Here is a 15,282-nt window from a genome sequence, read left to right as displayed (position 1 = left end):
AGCAGTGCTTTTATATACTGTGTTTTTTTTTTCTACATCTGCTTACCTTATTTAGCCACATCCTCTCTGTGTCTCTTATGGTGGGCCGTGTGGTCAGTAAAAAAATTAGGTATCATTACCAGTGTTACAATAAATGTAAACATTGTGCTTTTGCTGGCTCAGCTTCTTAAAGCATTTGCATACAGTAAAAGATGTGTCACATAAATCAACTTATCCTGGTATTGATTTGATGGCAATTTGAAACTATCCTCTCTCCCTCTTTGGATACCTATAAACTACTGCCCTATGTACATCTGGTGAAATGAAGTAAAGTGAAATCAAAATTTGTTTTCATGTATCTACTTTTTAGATGAAATATTGCAGTAGGACAAACCCCCAGTTTCAGTATTGTATTCAGTGTATTTTTACATTTGCAATCATGAGACTAATGCTCTAGTACTAGTCACTGAACCATTGTCTGGCATCTAGCAGTCTAAAGGAGCATCATGACTCAGACCGTCAATTCTTCTTATGACCGCAATGGAACATGTCAGTATGTCAGTAAGTGCATTATGAAGTGTGACGTGAAATAATCTCAGTGACTCAGAATATTGTAGGCTGGTCCAAACAAGCATGAGTAAATTAAGCAAAATGAAATATTATTAAATTGGAGGGGAATATGTCTTGAAGGTGTCTTCAATGTGATTTTTGCTTGAAGCATGGTAGGATGCAGAGAAGAGCCAGTCAGAGAGCAACTGTAACAAGTCAAAGTAGTGTTTCTCCCAGATTAATGAATGTTTTTGGAACTTCCTCAAAAATTGTTCGCAGTGCAGTTGCATGGTTTCAGTAAAATTGCCCAAATGTCCCACAAACTTTCACAAATGTAAAACATTTGTCACAATACTTAGTACGTGGATGACATGAGTAAAGGCAGCCATACAGCATCAGCCTGGTAACAACACAAGTATACATATTTCAGCATTTTTTCTTATCTTTCCTCTTTCTATTATTTTGGGCCGTGTTCGTTCTCCTTCTCTCTCATTTTGTAGTTACATCAAATAAACTTAAGTTAAATGAATGTACTAAGCAAAAAACACAGACATGACAGCAGTGTTCTTTGGTGTGGAGCTACATGATACCACTCACAGTTCAATAAGTGATAAACCACAGCAACCACAGTTTCTAGCTGCAAATTCAAGTATCAATCTTCCCACAGTCATAGTTAGTAGACTATAGCTCAAACCTAGAGCACTAACACGCCACAGACTTATTTTATTCAACGTGCAAAGCTTTATGAATATCTTTGACAAACTTCAAGCTGCATTTACTGACACAGAAAGAATCATCTCTTACACACCAGAGGGCCACAAGAATCACCCTGTGAGGAGGAGAAATTCATTTAATTTCTTAATTTGTTTTTTTTTTACATTTGTACCATGTCTCAATGTTATTTACAAAGCAATTTTATATCGCAAAAATGTCTCACCAGCTTTCACAAATGTAAAATAGTTGACACAATAACTTGAAAGTAGGTTTAGATGGTACATAGTAATGTTAGCAGTAGCTTTTTAATGACAAAAAGGATTACTTACAGGATCATATTACATATGTATTTCTTGTGTCAAACACATACTGTGTATTCATTTTATTTGACTGACACTGTTTATCCATTAATTGTCAAAATTTAATACAGGACATGGCAAGAACTGTCAAACATTTATGAAATGTTCACTGTTCCCTGTATTAATTTTGAATCTAGCTGGTTTTCCTCTCACATTTTATGGAAGCTACTACTAAGTAGCCAATGCAGCTGGAGGAGTAATATTAGTTTTTATACCACCATGCCGGAAATTTCTAGAGCTGGGTGTATTGTAATTTTAGGTTGTCTGAACAAACAGTAACAATTCTTGTTAAGGTGACATCTAAGGAACACTAAGAGCTGTCAGCTGTTACCTTGGAATCAGTAATGAAGCAATTACATTTTGGCGACTAAAGGTCAAAGGTCACATTGATTTTGCATTTGCTTAATTTGCGCCAATACTTGTGAATGTGGTCTGCCAAGAACACTTGGAGGGATTTGATAATAAATGAAAATGAAGTCATGCAACAAATGCAACATTGTTTTTGTAGTTGACAACAGCAGAAGGAATACTTGAAATACATAGAATACATAAAGTTCCTGGGATGATTTACTGCAGAAGTGAAGCTACAGAGACAAGGTTCCTACAGAAGATAAAAGACACTATTTAACATTGAAGTTTTACAGATTTTGTATATCATATAAGGAAACAAAACTAAGACTGACTAAAACAGAGCGTGGGATACAAGAAAAGCATGCTGCGTTATTACTATGTAATATTTAACACTTCTTTTTCTTCAGAATACTTGTGATCCAGGGAAGGTATTTAGATATGTCTGTATAGACGTTGGGTACATTTGGGTAGTCACAGCTGCGCCTGTTGAAAGACACAACACCAACTGCCATCTTGTTGCACACCAGAGGGCCTCCAGAATCTCCCTGCAAGGAAGAAGGTTTATTTGTTTAAGTATTGAAGACTAGAAACCATTTAGACTAGAAATCAGCTGATCATTTCTATGAAAAGACAGAAAACAAACCTGGCAAAATCCATTTTCTGTCTGATATCCTCCTGCACAGATGATGTTGGCAGGAAGGTTAAATTGAACCTCTTCCCATTGTTTCTTACAGGCGTTCAGGTTAATAATAGGCACTTCCACCACTTGTAGATCATCAACAGAGTTACCACCAGTTTTTGTGGAACCCCATCCAGCCACGCTGCATTTTTGGTTATCCTTTATTTCTTTGCCAGTCTTTGGAAGTCCTATCAGTTTCACTTTTTTGTTCAGTTGAGCTTTCTTAGACAGCTGGAGACACACAAAATCAAATGTACATTAAAATTTACATCCATCCATTATCGTAACTGCCTTTCCTGTGGGATGGAGCCTTTCACCTTGGACAGGCTAGCAGTCCATCACAAAGCTTACCAATTATCTTTCATTCCAACTTCAGGTTTATAGATTGCTAAAGGATAGAGCTATATGAGGAAATAATATACTTACTTTAAGAAGCATTATGTCATTTCCAAATTTAACATTTTTATAAGATGGATGCTTGCACTTCTTTTCAATGCGTCTTATTGTGTTGTTATCAACCCTCTTAAGATCGTGGGTGCCAAGTACAACACGGCTAAGATCCCTAGATGAATAATCATTTAGAGGTTGTCAGTAAAGTGTGAAATCTTTTTGCCAAATCACATGAAATGTACAATTATTTGCAGCAGAAAAGTAACTTACGATTTGTCATCACAGTGCGCAGCAGTCAACACAAAGTCTTCACTGATAAGGAATCCACCACATACATGGCCTTTGTCGTTCTGCACTGAGGCCATAAACAGCATTGATTTCTTTCCGACTTTAGCTCCATTTATGATTTCACTCCCATTGGCTTTAAAAATAAATGAAAAAAGGAAGAGTTAATGTTACATTTGTATAACCTAGATATTTGATAATCTAATGATAATGAGATTTGGCAATCTTACCATTTTGTCCAAGCCATGTCACAAGAAACAAAAGCAGACATGTATTCAAACCATGCATCATGGCAACAGCAAACTGAACTCCGTCTTCTCTGGGGGTACAGGTCAACCTTTTAAAACAGTTTGCTGAATAAGCAGTGCTTTTATATACTGTGTTTTTTTTTCTACATCTGCTTACCTTATTTAGCCACATCCTCTTTGTGTCTCCTATGGTGGGCCGTGTGGTCAGTAAAGAAATTAGGTATCATTACCACTGTTACAGTAAATGTAAACCTAGTGCTTTTGCTGGCTCAGCTTCTTAAAGCATTTGCATACAGTAAAAGATGTGTCACATAAATCAACTTATCCTGGTATTGATTTGATGGCAATTTGAAACTATCCTCTCTCCCTCTTTGGATACCTATAAACTACTGCCCTATGTACATCTGGTGAAATGAAGTAAAGTGAAATCAAAATTTGTTTTCATGTATCTACTTTTTAGATGAAATATTGCAGTAGGACAAACCCCCAGTTTCAGTATTGTATTCAGTGTATTTTTACATTTGCAATCATGAGACTAATGCTCTAGTACTAGTCACTGAACCATTGTCTGGCATCTAGCAGTCTAAAGGAGCATCATGACTCAGACCGTCAATTCTTCTTATGACCGCAATGGAACATGTCAGTATGTCAGTAAGTGCATTATGAAGTGTGACGTGAAATAATCTCAATGACTCAGAATATTGTAGGCTGGTCCAAACAAGCATGAGTAAATGAAGCAAAATGAAATATTATTAAATTGGAGGGGAATATGTCTTGAAGGTGTCTTCAATGTGATTTTTGCTTGAAGCATGGTAGGATGCAGAGAAGAGCCAGTCAGAGAGCAACTGTAACAAGTCAAAGCAGTGTTTCTCCCAGATTAATGAATGTTTTTGGAACTTCCTCAAAAATTGTTCGCAGTGCAGTTGCATGGTTTCAGTGAAATTGCCCAAATGTCCCACAAACTTTCACAAATGTAAAACATTTGTCACAATACTTAGTACGTGGATGACATGAGTAAAGGCAGCCATACAGCATCAGCCTGGTAACAACACAAGTATACATATTTCAGTATCTTTTTTTTCTTGCATCTATGACACTTTCATTTTCAAATTATTTTGGGCCATGTTCGTTCCCCTTCTCTCTTTTTTGTAGCCACATCAAATAAACATATGTTGGATTAATGTACTAAGCAAAAACACAGACATGGCAGCAGTGTTCTTTGGTGTGGAGCTACATGATACCACTCACAGTTCAATGAGTGATAAACCACAGCAACCACAGTTTCTAGCTGCAAATTCAAGTATCAATCTTCCCACAGTCATAGTTAGTAGACTATAGCTCAAACCTAGAGCACTAACATGCCACAGACTTATTTTATTCAACGTGCAAAGCTTTATGAATATCTTTGACAAACTTCAAGCTGCATTTACTGACACAGAAAGAAATGCCTTTTTCAATGGGCTGATGAGCTGACACACAATGTGATAACAATACATGTCATAGGCAATTACTACACTTACTACATCAAACTCTTCTTTTTCTTGATAATGTTTTTGATCCAGATTTTTTCATATTTGTACCATGTTGTTATTTACAATGCAATTTCACGTGGCAAAAATGTCTCACCAGCTTTCACAAATGTAAAATAGTTGACACAATAACTCGAAGGTAGGTTTAGATGGTAGATGATAATGGTAATCATGCAGCATTAGCTTTTTAATGACAAAAAGGATTACTTATGGGATAGGGTATTTAGATATGTCTGTATAGACATTGGGAACATTTGTCACAATACTTAATGGGTGGGTTCACATGGCTAATGGCAGCCATACAGCATCAGCCTTGTAACAACACATGTATACATATTCCAGCATTTTTTCTTATCTTGCATCTATCTGTTATTTTGGGCCAGGTTTGTTTTCTTTTTCTCTCATTTTGTAGCTACATCAAATAAACTTAAGTTAAATTAATGTACTAAGCAAAAACGCAGACATGACAGCAGTGTTCTTTGGTGTAGATCTGCATGATACCACTCACAGATCAATGAGAGATCAACTACAGCAACCACAGTTTCTAGCTGCAAATTCAGTCTTCCCACAGTCACAGTTAGTAGACTATAGTTTAAACCTACAGCACTAACACGCCACAGACTTATTTTATTCAACGTGCAAAGCTTTATGAATATCTTTGACAAACTTCAAGCTGCATTTACTGACACAGAAAGAAATGCCTTTTTCAATGAGCTGAAAAGCTGACACACAATGTGATAACAATATATTTCATAGGCAATTACTACACTTACTACATCATACTCTTCAATTTTTTGATAATGTTTTTGATCAAGTGAAGGTATTTTGATATCCATCCGTATATCCATCCGTAGTACATCTGGTCAGTCACAGGTGTTGTTGTTGTTGAAAGATACACTACCAAGGGCATTCTCTTACACACAAGAGGGCCACAAGAATCTAATTTCTTGTTTTTGTTTTTTTGTTTTTTTTTTTTACATTTGTACCATCTTTCAATTTTATTTTCAAAGCAATTTCATATGGCAAAAATGTCTCACCAGGAGGGCTGCTGTACTGGACGGTGTGACTGGGAAGGTCTTCAGGGAGTGTGCAAACCAGCTGGCTGGGGTCTTCACCAACATTTTCAACTTATCACTGTCTCAGTTCTACACCCACCGTGCCTGAAGTCAGCCACAATTGTCCCGCTGCCTAAAAAGACCTCCATCAGCAGCCTTAACGACTACCGACCAATAACTCTGACACCTGTCATAATGAAGTGTTTCGAGAAACTGATCCGACGTCACATTATGTCTTACCTTCCACCCACACTCAACCAAATGCAGTTTGGATACAGAGCTAAAAGATTGACAGAGGACGCCATCGTCACTGCGCTTCACACCACCATTTCCCACCTGGAAACACAAGGGTGTTATGCTAGGCTGGCCATTGTCGACTTTAGCTCTGCATTTAACACAATACTACCGGACAGACTGTCAGCAAAATTGTTGGACATTGAACTTCCTCCCTCCACCTGCTGTTGGATCAGAGACTTTCTCTCTGACAGAGTACAGAGAGTCAGAGTGGGTCCTCATCTCTCCACAGCCCTGAGACTAAACACCGGTTCCCCACAAGACTGTGTGCTGAGTCCTCTGCTGTACACCCTGTACATGTATGACTGTGTCAGTACACACCCAGACAACATTGTCATTAAGTTTGCGGATGATACAACTGTGGTTGGGCTTATCTCGGGTGGTGATGAGACAGCATACAGGGATGAGATCCAGAGGCTGGTGGGGTGGTGTGCGGACAACAACTTGGTCCTAAACACAGCAAAAACCAAAGAAATGATCGTGGACTTCAGGAGGAAGAAGTCAGATCTGCAGTTCATCCTTATTAATGGGGAGTGTGTGAAGAGGGTGCCAAGCTTCAAGTACCTAGGTCAGCACATAGATGAAGACCTCCAATGGAGCTCAAACACCTCTGAGGTTATGAAAAAGGCCCAACAGTGTCTTCACTTCCTGAGGATCCTCAGGAGGGTCAATCTGAAGAGAGAGCTGCTAATTACCGTTGCTCCATTGAGAGTGTGCTAACATACTGCATCTCTGTGTGGTTTTCAAGCTGCACCATGGCACACAAGAAGGTTCTACAAAGGGACATAAACACTGCCCAAAAGATCACTGGCTACCCTCTTCCCTCACTGAAGCACCTCTACAGCACCCGCTGTCTTAGGAGGGCACGCAACATTATGAAGGACTGCTCACACCCAGGACACCGGGTGTTTAAATTGTTGCCCAAACAGACTCAGAGACAGTTTTTACAATAGGGCAATAGCCCTCATGAACCCTCATGAACACACGTATATGGTGTGTATATATGTATATATATATATATATATATATATATATATATATATATATATATATATATATATATATATATATATATATATACATATATATATATATATATATATATATATATATATATATATATATATATATATATATATAGATTTTGATCTTTTTTTATTTTTTATGAAAGGTAATTGTAAGTTGTTTTATTATTATTATTTTGTTGTTTTCTTCTCTCTCTTTGCACCAATGTGGGACTGTTGGCAATTTCGTTGTACTGTTGTACTAATGTAATGTAATGTGACCGTGCAATAAAGCTTTATCTTATCTTATCTTATCTTATCTTATCTTATCTTATCTTATCTTATCTTATCTATAAATGAAAATGAAGTCATGCAACAAATGCAACATTGTTTTTGTAGTTGACAACAGCAGAAGTAATACATTTTGCATAGAATACATAAAGTTTGTGGGATTATTTACTGCAAAGGTGAAGCTACAAAGAGACAAGGTTTCTACAGGACACAAAAGACACAATTTAACATTGAAGTTTTACAGATTTTGTATATCATATAAGGAAACAAAACTAAAGCTGACTGAAACAGAGCGTGCGATACAAGAAAAGCATGCTAATGTTATTACTATGTAATATTTAACACTTCTTTTCCTTCAGAATACTTGTGATCCAGGGAAGGTATTTAGATATGTCTGTATAGACGTTGGGTACATTTGGGTAGTCACAGTTGCGTCCCATGTTGAAAGACACAACACCAACTGCCATCCTGTTGCACACCAGAGGGCCTCCAGAATCTCCCTGCAAGGAGGAAGATTCATTTGTTTAAGTATTGAAGACTAGAAACCATTTAGACAAAAAAATCAGCTGATAATTTCTATGAAAGACAGAAAACAAACCTGGCAAAATCCATTTTCTGTCTGATATCCTCCTGCACAGATGATGTTGGCAGGGAGGTTAATTCGAACCTCTTCCCATTGTTTCTTACAGGCGTTCAGGTTAATAATAGGCACTTTCACCACTTGTAGATCAACAATAGAGTTACCACCAGATTTTGTGGAACCCCATCCAGCCACTCTACATATTTGGTTATCCTTTATTTCTTTGCCAGTCTTTGGAAGTCCTATCGGTTTCACTTTTTTGTTCAGTTGAGCTTTCTTAGACAGCTGGAGACACACAAAATCAAATTTACATTAAAACTTCCATCCATCCATTATTGTAACTGCCTTTCCTGTGGGATGGAGCCTTTCACCTTGGACAGGCTTGCAGTCCATCACAAAGCTTACCAATTATCTTTCATTCCAACTTCAGGTTTATAGATTGCTAAAGGATAAAGCTATATGAGGAAATAATAATAACTTACTTTGAGAAGCATTATGTCATGTCCAGATGAAACTGTTTCATAAGATGGATGCTTGCACTTCTTTTCAATGCGTCTTATTGTGTTGTCATCAACCCTCTTAAGATCGTGGGTGCCAAGTACAACACGGCTAAGATCCCTAGATGAATAATCATTTAGAGGTTGTCAGAAGTTAAATCGTTTTGCCGAATCACACAAAATTTACGATTACTTGCAGCAGAAAAGTAACTTACATGTCATCACAGTGCGCAGCAGTTAACACAAAATCTTCACTGACAAGGAATCCACCACATACATGACCATAGTCGTTCTGCACTGAGGCCATAAACAGCATTGAGTTCTCTGGGACTTTTGTGCCATTTATGATTTCACTCCCAATGGCTTTAAAAAAGAATGAAAAATTATTAATGTATAACCTAGATATTTGATAATCTAATGATAATGAGATTTGGTAATCTTACCATTTTGTCCAAGCCATGTCAGAAGATAAAAAAGCAGACATGTATTCAAACCATGCATCATGGCAACAGCAAACTGAACTCTGTCTTCTCTGGGGGTACAGGTCAAACCTTTAAAACAGTTTGCTGAATAAGCAGTGATTTTATCTACTGTGTTTTTTTTTTTTTTACATCTGCTTACCTTATTTAGCCACATCCTCTCTGTGTCTCTTATAGTTGGCCATGGGGTCAGGAAAGAAATTGGGCATCATTTCCAGTGTTTCTCCCCGATTAATAAATAGTTTGTTCCCAGTGCAGTTGCATAGTTTTAGTGAAAATGCCAAAATGTCCCACAAACTTTCACAAATGTAAAACATTTGTCACAATACTTAAAGTACTTATGGTAAAGGCAATCGTACAGCATCAGCCTTGTAACACCAATGTATACATATTCTATTTTATCTTGCATTTATGCTTTCATTTTCCAGTTATTCTGGTCCATGTTTGTTCTCCTTCTCTCTCATTTTGTAGCAACATCAAATAAACTTAAGTTGGATAAATCTATTAAGCAAAAACACAGACTTGACAGCAGTGTTCTTTGGTGTTGAGCTACATGATACCACTCACAGATCAATGAGAGATAAACAACAGCTACCACAATTTCTAGCTGCAAATTTAAGTATCAATTTTCCCACAGTCACAGTTAGTAGACTATAACTCAAACCAAGAGCACTAACACGCCACAGACTTATTTTATTCAGCGTGCAAAGCTTTATGAATATCTTTAACAAACTTCAAGCTGCATTTACTGACACAGAAAGAAATGCCTTTTTCAATGAGCTGAAAAGCTGACACACAATGTGACAACAATACATGTCATAAGCAATTACTACACATACTACATCAAACTCTTCTATTTCTTGATAATGTTCTGAACCGGTTGTACGAACTGTTACACAAGAATGTAGTTCATCAGTGCTTCAATCTTTATTGTGCAAGTGCAGAGTGCACATGCATATTTGTTGTGCTTCAAGCTTTACCACATTTCCTGTTTGAAATCAACGTCACATATGCCTGATAAGAAACCTCAATAAAAAGAAGTAACATACTTCTTGCTACATAATTAACAACACACTAATGCATTTATCATTTGCATGGCATTGCATTTATGTGATATGGTGTTGACAGCAAATGCGTGAGCTAGGAAAGGGTTTATGCACTGGAATATGAACTTTTCATATATAGTTCCTGTATTGAATGTGTGGTATGTGCTGTGTAAGTCAAGTCAGGCTGAGTCAAGTTTGTATTGCTGAACACGCTAAGCAGCCACAATAAGCCCACAATTCTGAGTTTGCAACACTGTTTAAGGCAGTAATGTTTCTATTTTGTTTCACGGCCTTTATTTTACACACACATATATACATATAGTAAGGATCCAGACCAAAAACACTTGAAACACCTTAAAGAAATGTGATGTCATGACTTTTTGTTTTGTAAAAGCGTGACAGGTGAGTTCTGTATAATAATTTGTTGCCACAATAGGTGAACCTAATAATATAAAAATGATAATATATCAATATTATAATGCCACGATTTTGCTGTGGATCAGTTTGAACAAGGTAATTTTTAACTGTTGTTACTTTAGACCTACATATAGCCTATTGTGTCACTTAGAACCTGTAGCAAAATGAATGTCTGAAATTACATTTTACAGTTTCAGGTCTAATGTTCTCACATTCATAATCATGAGTCTTCTGTCATGATTAAATTAATTTAATAATTAATCAGCTGGGAGCCTAGTATTACACAACCTTTGAATATTTAATGAGCCTTATAAACTAGGGTTATTGGAAGATAGATTTAAAAAACTTTATTTAGACCGTAGGTGCACTTAGGCTCATAGATATCACAAAAAAGATTGTCGAGTATATTATATCTGTGTCACTGATCTAGCACATATGGTATGTACACCCACACACACACACACACACACTCTAAGCTCAAAATGACAGTTTGTAATAATTTTCCTTTATCATCTATTAGGTTTTGGTAACCTAATGATGCAGCTTCAATCCATGCACATTTTTCTACAAAATGCTTCTTATTTCCATCTCCACACCTGGACCTGCTGCACCCGCAGCACAGCTGATATAGTTACTCTGGTCAGTTCCTCATTGTGTCCAGCAGAGAGGGCCAGAGTCAGCTCTAAGACTTTTAAAGTTGATCTGCTGTTTAACCATTAGTCGGTGCCACTTCTCTGTTTTTTGTGACTCACATGTAAAATCACAATTTGGCATGTCTAATAAATCTATGTCTTCTGTAACAGTAAACAGTACGTCAGCCTTGAGGGGTACAATAAAATCCACTCCACTTAAATTTACACTTACAAATAATAAAAAAGATGTTACAGCTGGAAATAGATCATTTGTTTAGTGTAATGTTTATGAATGTTTATGAATGTTTATAAAAACTCTTAGATAACTTAGATAGTGATGGGATAGATGAACGTTATGATTCCCAGATCATCACAAATTATGAGACGAATTAGAAATGGTAGCTTGTAGGACCAATTAAGGATGTCGAGACTGATTTATAAAATAAATAAAATTAAAAGAAATATTTCCATTGCCCTTACAGCACAATAGAATAATTATGTTGTAGATTACCACTGAATATGACATACTGTAACTTCCTGGCTATCTGTATTATTAAATGGTGCTGTGATGTAATTTGGGTATTGCCAAATTGATAACGGCATCAAACTCCTTCAGAATCTTGCATCAAGGGAGCCAGTTACACAAGACCTCAAAGCTTCAACATCCAAACAGCACAAGATCAGCTGGCTGTCCTCACTAAATTTGGCAGCTAGATGGGAGGATCCACTGCATAGCAGTTTAATCTTGCAGCTTGTCTCGACACTACTGTTCTATACTACACAGCAACAAAATACAACATGCACTATGTTTTAATCCCTAGTTTTAGCCAGGACATCATCTATGATACTTTTGACACTCATGTCATACTTACTGTCTGAAATAAACCACAGGTTAAATTCTAATGAAAACATTTCCCTCTGTTTTATATCAAACGCCCTTATAGGAAAAAGAAAGCAGATTTTGACATTGAGCATAATTGTTGAGGAAGAACATCCACCTGTTAATCTTTGCTGTGAAAAAACTGCAGTGTTGAAGAAATCTCACCATGCATACAGTGACAAAACACAGAGTCTGTCTGGTTTCACTGGCATAAGGAATTACTTCACACAGAGCAGGGCTTGAGGGGCAGGGTGGATAAGTTTTGGCACAGCTCAAACTTTGCATGAAGCAGTTCTGACTTTGGTCTTTTCCAGTCACTAACAGCCAAACACAACCTCATGATGTTGACTGGGACATTGGCCAATGTGTAGCTGGCCTGCCTCAGCTGGCCAAAATATAGAAGGAGATAATTTGTGCCCCTCTGGTTTGCCACTACTTTCTCATTTATCGTCTCTCACTATTCTTAGATTTTGTTTTATTATTTTCTTTTTATACATTTTAATAGCGTAGTAATCCTGCTTTTGGTGTTGAGCTAGGTAAGCACACAAATGGGAATGTAGGTACAAAACAGCTGAGAAATCTTCTCTCTAGCTGCTCGAATGCTGGCTACATTATGTCAAGTGGCAGCATGACTCCAGTAGGTCTCTGCACCAGGATGAAAAATAGCATTGGCAACCCTTCAACATCCATTTTTACACTTGGGTTACAAAGTTTGGTTAATAAGTGATCTTTAGAGGTGCTGGTTGTTTCCAGAAACCAAAACGCTTTAGCACCTGTGGTACCAGTATGACAGTTTAATCTGGTGCCACTATCACAATTACTACGACATCCATGTCTACAACTTCACTGAATGCCCAACTTGTTATTCTCATCGTCATTCTAATATAATGCTCTTTTCTGTTTATCCACCCATATAACCTTACACTCGTTTACCTTCCATACATTTTCTCCCATCTATTCAGGTACAAACAATCATCTTTTCATCCAACTCTTCACCTTGTCCCCTGGTGTCTGGCACTGCTGCAGGCATCCGGAGAATGCTTGACATGGGGTGTAGCCAGTCGGCACCACATACATGCAGTGTGGCATGGCAAGGCTTTGGGGGAAATGTGGTGCATGTGCCACTCAGCAGCCCTGTGTAATGTCCAGTAAGTGGCTTCAGACTTGAACACTAATCCACTCAGTGATGAGTTGGCCTCAGTCTGATAGCTCTGCTGCAGGCTGCCAAGATTGTCCAAGCACAACCACGGGTTCAGACAGAGCACAGTGGAGACAAACACTAGGCTTCAAAGGGAATTATTGTAACTTTAATAAAATTGAATTTCCTTTGCAGGTATTTGACTGTGATGAATCCATTTGTTCATGTTTTTCCTCTTCTTTATGAAATGTTTATTTTCAAAGGGAGACTCAGAGCAGTGAACAGGTTCATGTAAGCTTTTTTGCTGATTTCCCGTCATGTTTTTCTCATCGTGCAAGCATGAACATTTTTTTAAATGTAACACAGTTCTCTCAACGTACTCAATCTTAACATATTAAATATTTTGTGCCATTACATTACAGTCATGCAGAAGTCTACACGGCAGTGAACACGGTATCTACATCATGGCATATTTACGACATTACTAACACACTCACCTGTGCCCAGAAGCATTCAAATCAAAAACGAATGATGGTGAAATTGTAATACTTAACCTCAACTGTGCTATCCTCTCGCTTCCCAAAGTGTCCAGAAGCTGCTTATTGAACATCAACACGACAACAAAACCTATGCAAAAGATCACAAACTATAATTTCTGCATCACTTATCACACAGCAAATAAGTATTTTCATGAATTTGGTCATACACTTATTGTATACCCAATAACCATACACACAGATGCCCACAAACTCACATGCACACTCATCCAACGTCCACCCTTTAGTCCATCTATTCAGCATTACAACTTGGGCTGTTTTTGTAACAAAACAAGGCCTAATCCTAAATTCAGGGAACTGTGAATGTGCCTCAACAAATGGCAGACAAATGAGAAGGATTAGCGAGGGCCTGTGAAAGAGTGAAAGGTTTGCCATTGATCTACGGTGGTCCTGTTCTCTTTCAGGGCCACTCGGTTTGAAAACCCCACTGAGTAAGAGCATACAGGCCCACTCCAGAGCCCCCTAGGCCACCGAGAGACACACAACAGCCACAATTAGTCTCAGGAGCTGTAATGGCAATTCAATAAGCGCTTTAAAATTGTGCCTTAGTCCGTCAGCCACCCCACAACCCCTCCCATCCCTCCCATTTTCGTCTACATACATAAGATTGGTATTATGAGTAGCGAGGGGCTCTTTTTTTCTTTTCCACCCACCACAGTTCTTTTCAGTCACTGTGAGAGAAAATGACCACACAGGGTTTCAAAGGTTCTAGAGGCTGTGGTTTGTTGTCGCTGAAGCAGCATGACTTGTGCCCCTGTAGATTTTGGCTGAGGTCCTTAAAATGGGCTTCTATTATCACTTTTTTCTGTCACTCAGCCTGCAAATGAATTTTGAAGCATTCAAAGTATCCTTCTGTACAAACACTACTTTTACTGGTTCATGCAGAATACCTTCATCCACATGATGTTTTCATGGATGAACGGTGTTTTTAGTGTTTCCACTCAAATCACACTGTAAAAGTTCTTGAGAGGGTTTTTCAGATACATAGAGACGCGACCTGCAGTGCTGTCTACCAGGTGCTATGACAGACACTTAAACAACAGCATCATTGCATGACTCACTCTACCAGTCCTCTGCTGAAACCGATCAGATCAAACACAGTCCAAACATCTGCGCTCTTGACATCAACACGTCATGGCAAAGGAGGAGCTTCTGGATGGCCGTCCATTCTCTCCGGCTCTCTTTGGGACATTCCTCCTTGATTTTGCACAGTGTTTAGCTTTTTCCTTTTGCTTCACGATCAAAGGCCAAAGCTTTTGATCAGGACTTCCAAAGGATCCCTCTTGTTTTGCTGGCGAGCACACTGACAGGACAGTGGTGGAGCAATGA

The 15,282-nt window shown here is 38.0% G+C and overlaps 1 protein-coding gene across 3 annotated transcripts; it reads right to left on the bottom strand.

Moving 5' to 3' along the window:
- Nucleotides 1-1,251: 1,251 nt before the first annotated feature.
- On the bottom strand, nt 1,252-9,700 carry LOC113152012 (duodenase-1-like). 3 transcript variants are annotated; one of them, XM_026344906.1, is made up of 5 exons: nt 9,248-9,694; nt 3,292-3,442; nt 3,058-3,193; nt 2,596-2,862; nt 1,252-2,497 (listed from the first exon to the last, which is right to left on the bottom strand). In XM_026344906.1, the coding sequence occupies exons 1-5, from the start codon at nt 9,438-9,440 to the stop codon at nt 2,339-2,341; spliced, it is 906 nt and encodes a 301-aa protein (XP_026200691.1). In that variant the 5' UTR covers nt 9,441-9,694; the 3' UTR covers nt 1,252-2,338. The 3 variants fall into 3 exon arrangements, with proteins under 3 accessions (XP_026200691.1, XP_026200692.1, XP_026200690.1); XM_026344907.1 differs by lacking the exon at nt 9,248-9,694 and adding an exon at nt 3,537-3,632; XM_026344905.1 differs by lacking the exons at nt 1,252-2,497; nt 2,596-2,862; nt 3,058-3,193; nt 3,292-3,442 and adding exons at nt 7,875-8,227; nt 8,326-8,592; nt 8,790-8,925; nt 9,020-9,167 and having other exon boundaries at nt 9,248-9,700.
- Between the last annotated feature and the right edge of the window lie 5,582 nt (nt 9,701-15,282).

The sequence above is a fragment of the Anabas testudineus genome, chromosome 4 (assembly GCF_900324465.2).
Source record: "Anabas testudineus chromosome 4, fAnaTes1.2, whole genome shotgun sequence".
In the NCBI taxonomy this organism is placed as follows: Eukaryota; Metazoa; Chordata; class Actinopteri; order Anabantiformes; family Anabantidae; genus Anabas; species Anabas testudineus.
Note: the sequence above shows the minus strand (reverse complement) of the source record. Positions and strands in the feature narration are given on the sequence as shown.